Source organism: Pseudorasbora parva, chromosome 7, assembly GCF_024679245.1.
Source record: "Pseudorasbora parva isolate DD20220531a chromosome 7, ASM2467924v1, whole genome shotgun sequence".
Taxonomy (NCBI): domain Eukaryota; kingdom Metazoa; phylum Chordata; class Actinopteri; order Cypriniformes; family Gobionidae; genus Pseudorasbora; species Pseudorasbora parva.
In genome coordinates this window covers 39,733,846-39,747,392 of record NC_090178.1, presented here as the reverse complement: position 1 = coordinate 39,747,392, position 13,547 = coordinate 39,733,846, and the positions used below count along the sequence as shown (strand labels likewise).

The following is a 13,547-nucleotide window of genomic DNA, read 5'->3' as shown; positions in this document are numbered from 1 at the left end:
TTATCGAATATGTCAATGTCCTCTAACGCCGCTTTCACACTGCAAGTGCACGCAGTGCGTTGGCAGGGCAGGAGCAGTGCGTATGAAGAGCGGGAGCCGCGTGCTGTTGTGCATCGTTCGTCCGACACTGTCAATCTCGTGATTTATGATGGGAAGCATATATGCTGTAATTGCGACCGTTTCCTCCTTTGTCTCAAAAACACATGCATATAACATGTTTTATAGGTAGTTTACATGATAAGTAACCTTTATATGCCTCTGGGTTTAATCATTTGTGTTATTATTTACGGTGAGTATTATAGTAAACGGTGTGAATGCTCTAATCTTTTAACATGGGTGCTGAAAAAAACATGCGCTGTTTACGCCCTGCTAACACGTGCAGTGTGAAACCGGCCTTAGTTTGTTTCTGGCTCTGGAGCATAGACTGTAAAAAAATACTGGAGGCTCAAACATGTATGAAATATGAGTGAGGCGGAGGTAGTGATGTTACGTTCGTGAACGAATTGCTCTTTTTGAATGAATCTTTTAGGTGAACAAATCGTTCTCGTTCATGTAGTCTATTGACTCATGTTTCTAGTTCACTGAAATTCCTCCCTCCACCGCAGTGTGGCGCGCTATTACCAGCGAGCGCATGCGCAGCTCTGTCGACTGTTTCATTCTGTCAAAGAATGACAAAACCTCAAGCCAATAGCGTTCGAGTATGAGATGTGACAGAGCATGTAATTTGTTGAATTCAGTGAACGAATACGCCCTTTACTGACCGAGAGGCTTTGAGTCTGACTCTAAACGAGAAATCTCATTCATGAACGAATTGGTACATGTCGTTCGTTCGTAAACGAAATGAACCAGTTGTTGAAGGATACTGATAGCGAACAGCTCGGCTCGTGTAGGTGGCATATTTGCAGCAATTTGCAGAAAGAAATGTACACTTTACCACTGTAATGAAAACAGTGTAATAATGCAGGTTGATGGTTAAATAATTACTACAGAGTAAAGTAAAGTGTTTGTATTTTATTTTATGTTTGAACCATTTTCTTCATTACATTTGAGTCATGTCATGCACTTCTCTACATAAAAAAATGTGACAGTGGCCTATGGTTTAAAAGATCTTGTGTCACGACAGTAAATAGCATTCTGAGCTACTGAACGAACTTCACTGACCGAGTTGCTGTTTTGAGTCTGAACGAGAGAGAGATCTCGTTCGTGAACGAAATGAACCAGCTCTGAACGAGAGAGAGAGATCTCGTTTGTGAACGAACTAGGCTACCTCAGTCATTTAGCATGCATGTCAGTCTCGTTCATCGTCTAAAGCCCAGACAATTTCATTGGTCCGAACAGTTTCTGTTCAGCAGGGCCGTGCAGAGACCCTTGGAGGGGCAGGTGCTGAAAGTATAAAAGGGGCACATGGAACAAGGCTTTTAATCGGGCTGTGCTAAAAATATCAATACAGCAATATATTGTGACACATTCCTTTCTGATATGCGTTTCAATACAGATGTTTCTGTATTGATATGGCAGTAAATGCCGTGATCCAGTTCTGAAAAGAAACCTTTAAAAGGTCAAAAGTTAAAAAAAAATATTTTAAAAATTAACAAAACTCTGGGATTAGAAACTGTTATACTTATGATTCTGTTATAAAGAATAGCAAAGAACAGCTGTTATAGTAAACTGTAGGTAGAACATTACGTAATTTACGTAATGTAAATGACGTAAATGTACCTGTGGCTATTGTCATGGCAAAAACTGAATTACAAATATACAAAAGATGACATTATGTGAGATGTCTTTGTTAGTGATAGTGACAAACTTTAAAATTTAAAGTTGTCATAAAGACATCTCACATTATGTCATCTTTGCATTAAAAATTACTTAATTGAGCGAATGACACTTAATGACAGTTGTCATAAACATGCATAAAAACTCATTCATAACATGGGTATTTTCATTCCTTTTCCTGAAATCTACTAGGGCCATATCTCATGTACTCTGCACTTTGATGTTAGGTCAGGTTCATTTTATATTGACATCGATATTTTTAATAATACATTTTAAAGTATTATTTCCAGAGATATATTATTGCATTTACAGGCTATAGTGATTTTGCTGTTGTAAACACTACTGTTACAAAAAAAAAAAAAAATTAACTAATCAATCACATTTTTTCTGTAATTAATCAAGATAAATCACGATTTAAAAACATGGGCGTTTTTAATATTCTCATATTGTAATAATTTCAGTTACTCTCCAAATTAATGTAGAAACAATTTAAAGACAACATATTGTAACCGTGTTGTATTGGCATCTTTTTATGAATGAAGGCCAGTGTCACTGATACTAATGTCTCTATGAAACATTATGACATTGCATTACAGTATAAATGAAAGCTACCAATTTCAATATTTATTAGGCTTTAAAAAAAAACACTTAATTTAAGTGAACTTAAAACAATCTTTATATAAACCCATTATAATAAATGTTATATTTACCGGTGGCCTTTTAGACAGAAAACCTAATAGTAACACCTTTCTGAACTGCATAAATAAATTAAATACAGATTACTTATCATTAAAGCTACACTTTTCTCTGTGATGAACATTATTGACATGAGAATGATTGAAACCTGTTCTGAATTTATATAACGTTATATTTTTAATGATAGTAAAAAACAGATATAGGCTAATTCAGAGGATGAAAAATCAGTATAAGCCTTTACCAGTGTTTTTTTAAATAAATACTGAAATAAAAATAATAGGTTAAAGTATAAATAGTTTTTAGTAAAATAACAAAGACAAGACTCTGTAACCCCTTATGAAACAAAAATATATTGCAGTATATTTGAAAATATCATGTAATACATTAGGCAATATATTCACATATATTGGTTTTAATATTTATATTCTTTAATATATTGCAATATATGAAAGCGCCAATCATTTGTTTATTTTGCAATATATTACAGGAATATATTGTATAATACCATCAATATATTATTCCATGTATTTAAAATATATATTATATTTCAAGTAATATATTGGTAAATATATTTTCCTTTCATAAGGGACTCTACGCCCGTAAAACTTTTCTCCCTCAAACAGCGAACTAACGTTAACGTTACTTCTACAATACACATACAGGAAACAGCAATATAAACAACAGCTCCATGCTCTCTCCACGTCGTTCTTGTAAAATGTGAAGGGGGGATTTTGAAATCCACTGCCGCTTCAATATACCTGTATATATTTTTATCCTAATTGACTTCATAATCAAAACCTTAATTAATATTTATCTTCCTATATTACCTATATTATTATAATGATTCTATCCAGTTATGATTTTGCTTTTAGTTTCTTGTTTTCTAAAGTGTGTATTTGGTCCCTGAGGAGCAGAGGTGGAAAGAGTAACAAAATATTCTACTCAAGTAAAAGTACTGTTACTTCAATGAAATTTTACTTAAGTACAAGTAAAATTACTGGTCTAAAAATTTACTCAAGTAAAAGTAAAAAGTAGCTCATTTAAAATGTACTCAGAGTAAAAGTTACTTAGTTACTTTTTTAACAGTGGGGGTGGGGGACTCTCCCCTGTAGGGTTGTGATAGAATGAGATTTTCACGATATGACAACTATCTCAGAAAACATCAATTAAACATTTACTATTATTATAACCTATTATTAAATGATGGTTATTATCACTTGTTAAAATGATGTTAAATGAATGAAGAAGATTGGTCTTTTTTTTATTTGGTTGAACAAATGCTTTATTTTAACAAACTTAAAACCATTTGTTTATTTTGTTTATCAAAATTTCAGTAAAGCATGTCTAATAAACTAAATTCAATAAATTATTATGAATTAGATTAACAACTTATTTTTATCATTAATTCGTAAAAATGTTTAAGAATAATAGAGTCCATATGTAGTAGACAGAGCAGCTCATTCACAGAGAGAGAACAAGCAGATCATATATTCATATAGCATTCAATGTGTAACGAGTAGAAATATAGTGTGGCCCCTTTAAGAGCTGCGCGCGCTCCCTGAAAACGAGTTCTGCATCTTGTGTATGTGCGCACTGAGTTTTGAGCTCCTATGTGTGGGGATTATTCTCTGTTTTTCTGTTGCTAACAGTCAGTTATTTTGTTTTATTGAGTAATGCTGTGGACGGAAATGGAGTTTGTGATGAGAGTTCAGCGGGAAATAAAGCGCGATCTGTTTGACGTCAATCGCCTCCGTGTTTGCATCCACTCCAGATATATATAGTGAGCTATCCGCATTTTTCACCCGGACACAAGCGTTACAAATGTTGTGCTTTAATGTTCACAGACCATGTCGCGATTTGATTTATTTGTAAGGCCTACAGCTCTACATTCGAGTTTTTCGTTCATTCCACCAGTTTGCGTGTATTACACCAAATCTACGTTATAATGTAAAGTTAAGGTTCATGACTGGATTCCGGGATTCCCTCTGCGTCACAGAAATCAATCGGCCCAAGTTATAAACATACCTTTATTTGCACAGAGGGATGTGTGCCCGAACATTTTCTATGTGTTTCTTCATTTGCATCCACATTTTGTGCACATTTGATATCCTCCAGGACAACACCACATTATTTTTTTCTATATCCAAAGTATTTCCACACTAGCCAGGAGTTCACGAAGGCGTTTTGCTTTCACCTGGGTCTGCGTCACTGATGTCTGTCTTGTTTGTCTCCATCTGATATTTGCGCGCATGTTCTCTCCCGCGTCCCCGCGCCCTCTATTCAATATTAGTCATTTCCGGATCGCGGTCTTTTTCCTCCTCTCTTTTCATTAATGATTTATTTTTACTCAGTAACGGATGTGGTTTAAAATGTAGCGAAGTACAATACTTTGATCAAAATGTACTTAAGTAAAAGTAAAATTACAGATTTTTAAAACTACTTAAAAAAGTACAAGTACACAGAAAAACTACTCAATTACAGGAACGCGAGTAAATGTAATTCGTTACTTTCCACCTCTGCTGAGGAGTGACTGAGGGTCTGGCCTAGAGATGTGTGATGTGTCACTAAACACTGGCAACAAGGTCATGTGTTTGGAGTTTGGAGGTATCACACACCCCTAACATGTCAGGAGTGCAGTAACAGCGTTTGCTCACTTAGCCCGGCTTCCAGATATGAAATATGGATTTGTCTTTCATTTAATTTATTATGTTTTATTCCTTTTATATTTCCTTTTACTAAAACACTAAAAAGTCAAGATGAATATTGCCTGTACTATATTGTGTGTTCCTCTCACTAAAGGAAAGCACATGTTATCAGTATGTTTTGGTAAGAACTAGATAGAACTGGAGCTTAATCAGCTCCAACCTTGGAGAGACTGTGTATCTGTGTATGTGCGCAATATTCTGTGTTACAGATCAGAATGGTGTTCAATGGGCACCCTAAGAGATGGGTGGACTTGTTGTTCTGGGCAAGCTGGCGCCTGCTCCAGATCTGGAAGGTCACTACGGGCCTAATTCTGGGTGAAAGCATCAACAAGTGACACGTCAGTGGAAACGTGCATCAGATTAACTGACTGGAGTGGAAATTTGCCATGACTGTGCATTGTCTCTGAGCCAATCAGAAGCATCCACATTGCAGTAATGACGTGGATAGACCTTGAAAACGGTATAACTGTTGGGACAATTGTATGTACGATAGGGCGAGGCAACGAGACGGTGAGAGAGGGAGCGCGGCCTACGAACTCCTTGTGAGACTTGAAGCTGGCTTCTGCTTTTAAAACTGCAAACTATTCTTAAGTAAATTTTTCTTTTATTTAATTGCAATCCTGACTCTGTCTTCATTTCTTCACTACTGGTCCTGGGTCATAAGCTGTTAACCCCTAACAAATGATAACAAATAATAACTAACTAAACAAACACGTCGCTGAGAACTACACTTAACGTTACCGCTGTATTGAAGAATCCACTTCTCAGTCCACTCTCCACTGGCGTGAGTGAGCGGCGTGAGAGATGAGGTCGTCGGATGAAAGGTCATCATCATGTGAATCATTTTATTGTTTAATTTATTTAATTTTACTAATATTTAGATTGGGCAGGCCTTCACAAAATGGCATTTTCTATGTATAGGCCTTTTTTTTCTTGACAAAAAGGGCACTTTGGGCATCAAGGGTCAAAGAGGCAGGTGCTCAAGCACCCTCCGCCCCGCCCTCTGCACGTGCCTGCTGTTCAGGCATAATTACTCCTCTATGGATCAAGTCCAGATCGAACTTCCAAAGCTCAAATGTTGTGGGCGGGTCCAAGTTCGGCTGGCATCCAGACTAGTGGATCCCAAACTCAGATACATAAACAAAATGCTGAGATAAAAATGTCATAACTTATTGAGAATAAGCCAGCCACATAAAAGCAACATCCCAAAACAACCGTCTCTGCCACTCGAAAACCAAAACTACTGCTGATTTATTTTTTTACATTAATGATAGACATTCAACATTAAAGAATACCGGTACATGAAAGCAATATCAATTCCAAGTGAACATAAAATAATATTCACACAAACCTATTATAATAAAAGCCTGGAGGTCATTTCAAACATTTCAAACATTTCAAACTTTTGTGGGAAAAGGTTACACAAACAATGCTTTGTTTCAGCAATATTATTTTGAAAATATTTTATTTTTTTCTACATTATTTTCTTAACTATAAACTTTGTCTGGTGTTAGTTTAATAATATAGCCTACGCAACATTGATCATGTGACACTGAAGACTGGAGTAATGATGCTCAAAATTCAGCTTTGCATCACAGGAATAAATTACATTTTAAAATCTATTCAAACAGAAAACAGTTATTTTATATTTTAATGAAATTTCAAAATATTACAGCTTTTTTGTATTTCTAATAACATATGTAGCCTTGGTGAGCAGAAGAGATTTCTTTAAAAACTTTTTTTTTTTTTAAATAAGTAGAGTGTAGTGTGTGTGTGTGTGTGTGTGTGTGTGTGTGTGTGTGTGTGTGTGTGTGTGTGTGTGTGTGTGTGTGTGTCATATCAGGACACAAATGTGTATAATGACATGGGTATGACACAGGTTTTACCGACGAGGGTGACTTATGAAGACATTTCTCCATGTCCCTACTTTTCAAAATGCTTATAAATCATACAGGATGACTTCTCTCTTTTTTTTTCTTTTCTTTTTTTTTGAGAAAGTAATGCAGAATGTTTCCTGTGATGGGTAGGTTTAGGGGCAGGGGATGTGTAGGGGGTAAAATGTACAGTTGTTACAGTATAAAAAACATTACGCACGTGTGTGTTTGTGTGTCAGTATAAAATTATAATATAAGAATATCATTCTGGCGACTAAACGAAAAAAATTACTAGCCAATAGCGATTCTATTGCCAAGGTGTGTGTAGAGGTATATATAACTATAATATAACTTAAACATATCTTAATCGTGCATTTGAGTCGTGTATTATGACAAATAAGTTACATGGATGTCTCTGGGCTAGCCCCTTATATCCAGAGGAAAACCCACGTGTTTACCTCAAAAAAACTCTTTAAAGACAGTCCAAGAACGCGTACTTACTGGAAAGACGCAAAATACAATCGTATTAGGGAACGCTGAGAAATCCGTGGGAGTTTGAGGGGAAATAGCCAGTTGTTCTGCTCTTTGATCGGTTACATTCGAGTTGTTTTGCATTCAGACAGCCATGCTGAAAAATTTCCCCTTTAACCTCGACACAATACGGCAAGTAGAAAAGGACAATCTTCAAACTAGCGATTGGCACTTTCGAAACACTAGGGTCGTTCCGATTGACAGGGACTGTGTTCTATGGAGGACCAACACTGCATAAATTAAATGAATATATGCCTATGTAAATGAATAAACAGATAAATAGATTAATAAATGTGATATTAGGAAAATAAATAGCAGAATAAACGACTTGATAAAATAAATATGATTAATTTTTAATCAAATTATTTTTTTTATTTTTTATTTTTTATTTTATTTTCATATTTATTACAAACTCTCGTGGAGACAACAGCATAAGAAACACAACAAAACAAAAAAATTAAAATAAAACAGACAAGGCAACAACAAAGTGCAAGTTGACAGTGAGGACGGGAAAGAAAAAGAAAAAAAGGCATTGTTCTCAAAATAGATAATGAGTTACAGGATCAAAAACATTTCAGCAGCATAACAAATATCTTCTATAGTTTGTTTGGAATTTTTGACAAGGTTCATGGAGGATAATAACATACGAAATTCATTTTTAAAACAGTTCACATTTGGCAATTGTTTTTTCCATTTACTTTTGTGAATGTGGTATTTACCCATAATGATGATAAGGTTGATCAGAAGTGAAAGATCCCTCGTTAGTTTAGAATTATAAATAAGAATATCTTCTATTGTAAATTGCTCAAGTTCGCTAATTTTATTATTTAACCAGTTGTGTACATCTTCCCAGAACTTTCTACTAACTTAGCAAAGGAAGAATAAATGCTCTGTTCGTTCTGGGTTTTCATGACAAAAACCGCAAGGGTCAACTTCAAAACCAAATCTACCCCTCAGTGTCTCCGCAGATGGATAGTAATTGTTAAGAATTTTAAATTGCATTTCTTTTACTTTGGGTGCAATTGGCCATTTTATAAATTTCCAATGTTTTTCAGCAATTGTTGGATTATCTAATATTTTAAGTTTTATCTTCCTATCATAGTCGTGATATATATGTCCTTTGAGAGCTTTATTTAAATATTTGCTCTCACATTTTTTGTCCGTAATGTTTAATTCTCCTATCATTAAGTTTGGAAGTTTGATTTGGACATTTGAAAAAATAATTATGTTTTTTATCAACTGTAACAAATTCACTGGAATAGACTTACATATTCTCTTATATTCTTTAAGAGAACATTGAATATTATCAAATTTTATTATTAAATCTTTTAACTGTAGGATTTCACCCTTTATATCTAAAATATCATAAACAAAGATAATGCCTTGGTCAAACCAAAGCTGGTTGAACAAAGACTTTTTGTTTGATACAATTACTCTATTATTCCACAAGGTGGCACAGTGAGGGGTAAAGTTATGGGTAAATACCATCTTCCAGTGATGCAAAACTTGTTTATGACACTCAGATAATTTAAAGGGTAATTTAGAAATTTCAAAGTCACATTTCAAAAGGAAGTTTAATCCACCGCACCTCTTAAAGATACTTTTTGGAATGTGATACCATATTGAATCCGGCTTCAATAGAAACTCTTTTAACCACTTTATTTTAAATGTTCCTAGCATTGCCTCAAAATCCACTGTTTTGATACCCCCCCTATTATACTCCTTAACCAACTGAAATTTCAAATTAAATTTTGTATTATCTCTCCCTTAATTTTCTGCTTTTATAAAAAAAAATGTATATATTATATATATATATATATATATATATATATATATACATATACATATATATATATATATATATATATATATATATATATATATATATATATATATATATTTATATATATGTATATATACATATACATATATATATATATATATACATATACATATATATATATATATATATATATATATATATATATATATATATACACACACACACACACACACACACACACACACACACACACACACACACACACACACACAGGTCTTACTCAAAAAATTAGCATGTGATAAAAGTGATAAAAATTTATGATAAAAATTTAACTTTCATATATTTTAGATTCATTGCACACCAACTGAAATATTTCAGGTCGTTTATTGTTTTACCATTACACTATGGAAAATAATGAACTTGTATCACATATGCTAATTTTTTGAGAAGGATATATATGTATATAAATATCATATATACATCGTACATATCAACTTAAACATTAATTTAATCAAATTAAATTAAATTGGTGGTATACATATTGATTCTGTAGTAATATTCTCATCAGTGTTCTGTCAGTTTTAACATATAGGCTGACTTAAATCTGCATATTTGTGATATTCACCCCAGGGTGTTAGCTACCAGAGGCAGAGATACACTCATCAATCGCTGTTTACATTGAATATAATAAAAACAACTAAAAAATCTGAATCATTCTTGCGTTTCTGGTTATTTTTATATTTTATTTGTCCCATTTGTCCCATACAACTAATGTCAAGCCATTGGCTTAGGCTACAGACAGCACTGTATTCTCCTGTGACCAATGGTTTGTCTGTATGTATTCAGAGGTAGTGAGCAACGGCCTTTCAATATAATAATAAATAACTGCGTTAATGCGTGATAAAATAATTGTCGCCGTTAATTAATAAATGCGTTAACGCGATAATAACGTGTTAACTTGCCCAGCCCTAATATTAACTGAATGTGTCACACTTGCTGACCCATGATAGATTTATTTTCGTGTCTTTCCGAGAATGGACAGTTTGTGACATATTACAAAACATTCAGTGGCACATGCCGATAAAACACAGATGTGACACAAATAACATGTTTGAAAAAATATTGCTGACTTTAATGCATTTTATTGATATGTAAAATATTACACAATTAGGCTATTTATTTAGGATTTTGTGTCATAATTACATCAGTAGAGGTGCTCAATTAATCTGTCAGTCACTACTGGAGGTGTCACGACGCACTGCGTCATGTTCCGCGACTCTGTATCAGTCAGGTGTGTGTCAGTGTCACGATAATGTCAGGGACACTATCCACTGGCACATGCCAATGAAGACCTGATGTGCCACCCTTGCTGATCATGACGACCTTCAGCACTTGTGATGTCTTCTTTGACCTGGATGGCATTTTCTTCATCCAGTTCCTGTGGAGTAAAAACAATGTAAACAAACAAAAACTTATTTTTGCTTCAAAAGATGCACTGTATGAACAAACAGCTGAAATCTGATTGTAAAGGCTTCCACTTCCATACTGAAAAAAGTCACGCACATCTTGGATGGCTTAAAGTAAGTCAATCGAGAGAAATTGTTCTTCTATGTAAACTCATCTTACTTTAAGATCACAAAAGACAATTTAAGGGTTAGTTCACCCAAAAATGAAAATTAGCCCATGATTTACTTACCCAGCCATCCTAAGTGTGTATGACATTTTTCTTTCAGACAAATACAATCAAGAGTTGTTGTTTTTTTTTGTTTTTTTGTCCTGGCTCTTGCAAGCTTTATAATGGTAATGAATGGGTAGTTCTGTTTTAAAGTCCATAAAAGTGCATCCATCCATCATAAAAGTGCATCCAGGTGGTTAATAAAGGCCTTCTGAAATGAAGTGATGTATTTGTGTGAGGAAAAATAACCATATTTAAAACTTAAAAAAACTAAAATAACTAGCTTCTGGCAGACAGCCTATATGCAAGTCGACTTACAGCAAAAGAATAGTGATGTTGTTCATTTTGAACAAATCTTTAATATGACACGGGAACAATGAGTGATTCGTTCATTTTGTGTTGATCGTGCAAGTGCAAGATGCCATTGGTTCTGTACAGGATCATTTCTGTTTCTGCATTCAGCTTATGGGGCTGTGAGTCATGAACGAATGACTCAAACCCAAAGACTCGAGAGGAGTCACACGTTTAGAATTTAATAACTATTAACCATTATTTAATTATATTTCAGCATAAACATACATCACTAGACAGATAATGGGCACAGTATAGAAGTTAGAAATTATTTACACCTAAAATGTATACAAACTGTATATTTTTGCCTTGTGAAAGAAATCCATTGTTCATAAGTACCACTAAATACTGTTGTACAATGAGGAGTTTGTCATGTCACTAAAGTTATCAGTGTACCAATGTGTAGGGATTAGAGCTGCAACTAACGATTATTTTTTCTGTCGACTAATCTAACGATTATTTTTTCGATTAGTCGACTAATCTAACGACTTATTTTTTTACCCTTTGAAATTTTTCAAAATTCTGTGGCACCCCCTCACATAAGTTACGCTAGAGGTGTAACAGTACAGACTGCTCACAGTTCGCTTTGTATCACAGTTTTAGGTTCACGTTTCAGTACAGTTCGGTATTTGCTATGTTCAGGGGAAAAAGGACTACTGTCGAATGAAAATAAAGAAAATAAGAACAGATAACTTAAATAGAAGCAGCAGCACAAATAAATACTATTGAGCAAAGATGAGAATAAAATAAACAATGCTTTTCAGGTAGGTCCAACATTAGTTTTTAGGTAGAGAAATGGAATGAAGTAATCAAAAGTAAAATAACCACACATTTAACTGTTTAAAATTTAAAAAATAATCCTTATTAAACTTACAAAAGTAGTCAGGAGCAGTGAGTGATGTCTTTATCTTTTGTTTGACATTAAACAGAAAGCAGTGAAGGCTACTGCCCCTTTAAGACCCACGGATAGTCGTCGTATTTTCTGTATAAAGTTCACTTAAGGCATAGAGAAGGCTATGACATTTTGACATACTTTTTGTGAGTTTGTCCGTTTAAGCACAGGATTTGAAAGATAACTCAATATTTGCGCGCTTTGGGACGAGTGCACAAAGACAGATCTTCTCATTCGAGTCTCCTGGCTACACGGGGGTGATGACGGTGAAATGACTGCTCATATTCGGACGTACAGCAGCACTCGCATGCGTTTTTATAAAGTTTACAAAGAGAGACCGTTTTGCCCACGTTTTTCTTTTATTATCGCTGTTGTTGTAGTGCATACCTGAGGAGTCAGCATGTGTATCCATCTACAGAAACATACATACAGCATTATTTTCAAGTTACAACCCATATTAAAGATGCGTCATCAGATGCGAGATGAACGAAGTGTAAGTGCGTCCCCGCAACTTTTGCTCGGGATCCCGGTTGGGAAACACTGGTCTGTATTGATTGACACCGCGCTGGTTTGTTTAGAATTATATGAGCGCCGTGACCGCGCGCTGCCTTGTTTTACGGTCGAATGCAACGCGTGTGTGTGAGTGAGTAAGAGACGCGCAAAAGGGCGGAGAGAGAACTTAAGGAAATTCGCTAAACGAATATGCGTGGGTCTTTTAAATAGCGTAAAAATGAATGAATGACGAATGTGGCGGCCGTTATTGATTATGTGGCAGTCCGCCACTAATTAGTCTACGTGTGGGAAACACTGTTTGGCCTCTGTTTAAAGTATTCCCATACTTTTGATATTCGCGGTCTTGGTTTTTGTGATAGAACCAGGAGCAGAAGCCAACATTACGCGAGATGAACGTCTGACACGACGCGTCGACGCATTTCACGAACGTCGACGTATTTCCGTAGTCGACGTCATCGATGACGTCGACGCGTCGTTGCAGCACTACTACCCAGCTAACACAGTTACGTTGTGAAGACGTAACCGGACTGGACCATATTCGTCGTAGCGACGTACCAAATAACGTTCCAGTGACGTAACTTTGTGATTCCCATAATTGTCGTGGCGACGTTATAGTGGGACGTTGCTGGAACGTGACGAGCACGTCCCAACAACCAAACTGGCACGTTGTGAGAACGTAACCTTAAAGGACCATATTCGTTGTAGCGACGTACCTAATAACGTTCCAGTGACGTAACTTTGTGATTCCCAT

The 13,547-nt window shown here is 35.1% G+C and overlaps 1 protein-coding gene across 1 annotated transcript in view; it reads right to left on the bottom strand.

The window, feature by feature from the left end:
* The window catches only part of cdkal1 (CDK5 regulatory subunit associated protein 1-like 1), a 394,373-nt gene extending 386,668 nt beyond the window's left edge, over positions 1–7,705 (bottom strand). Inside the window, exon 1 of the mRNA XM_067449825.1 lies at positions 7,553–7,705. Coding sequence (XP_067305926.1) covers positions 7,553–7,666 — 114 coding nt within the window. The 5' untranslated portion in view covers positions 7,667–7,705. The remainder of the gene's footprint in view (positions 1–7,552) is intronic.
* Between the last annotated feature and the right edge of the window lie 5,842 nt (positions 7,706–13,547).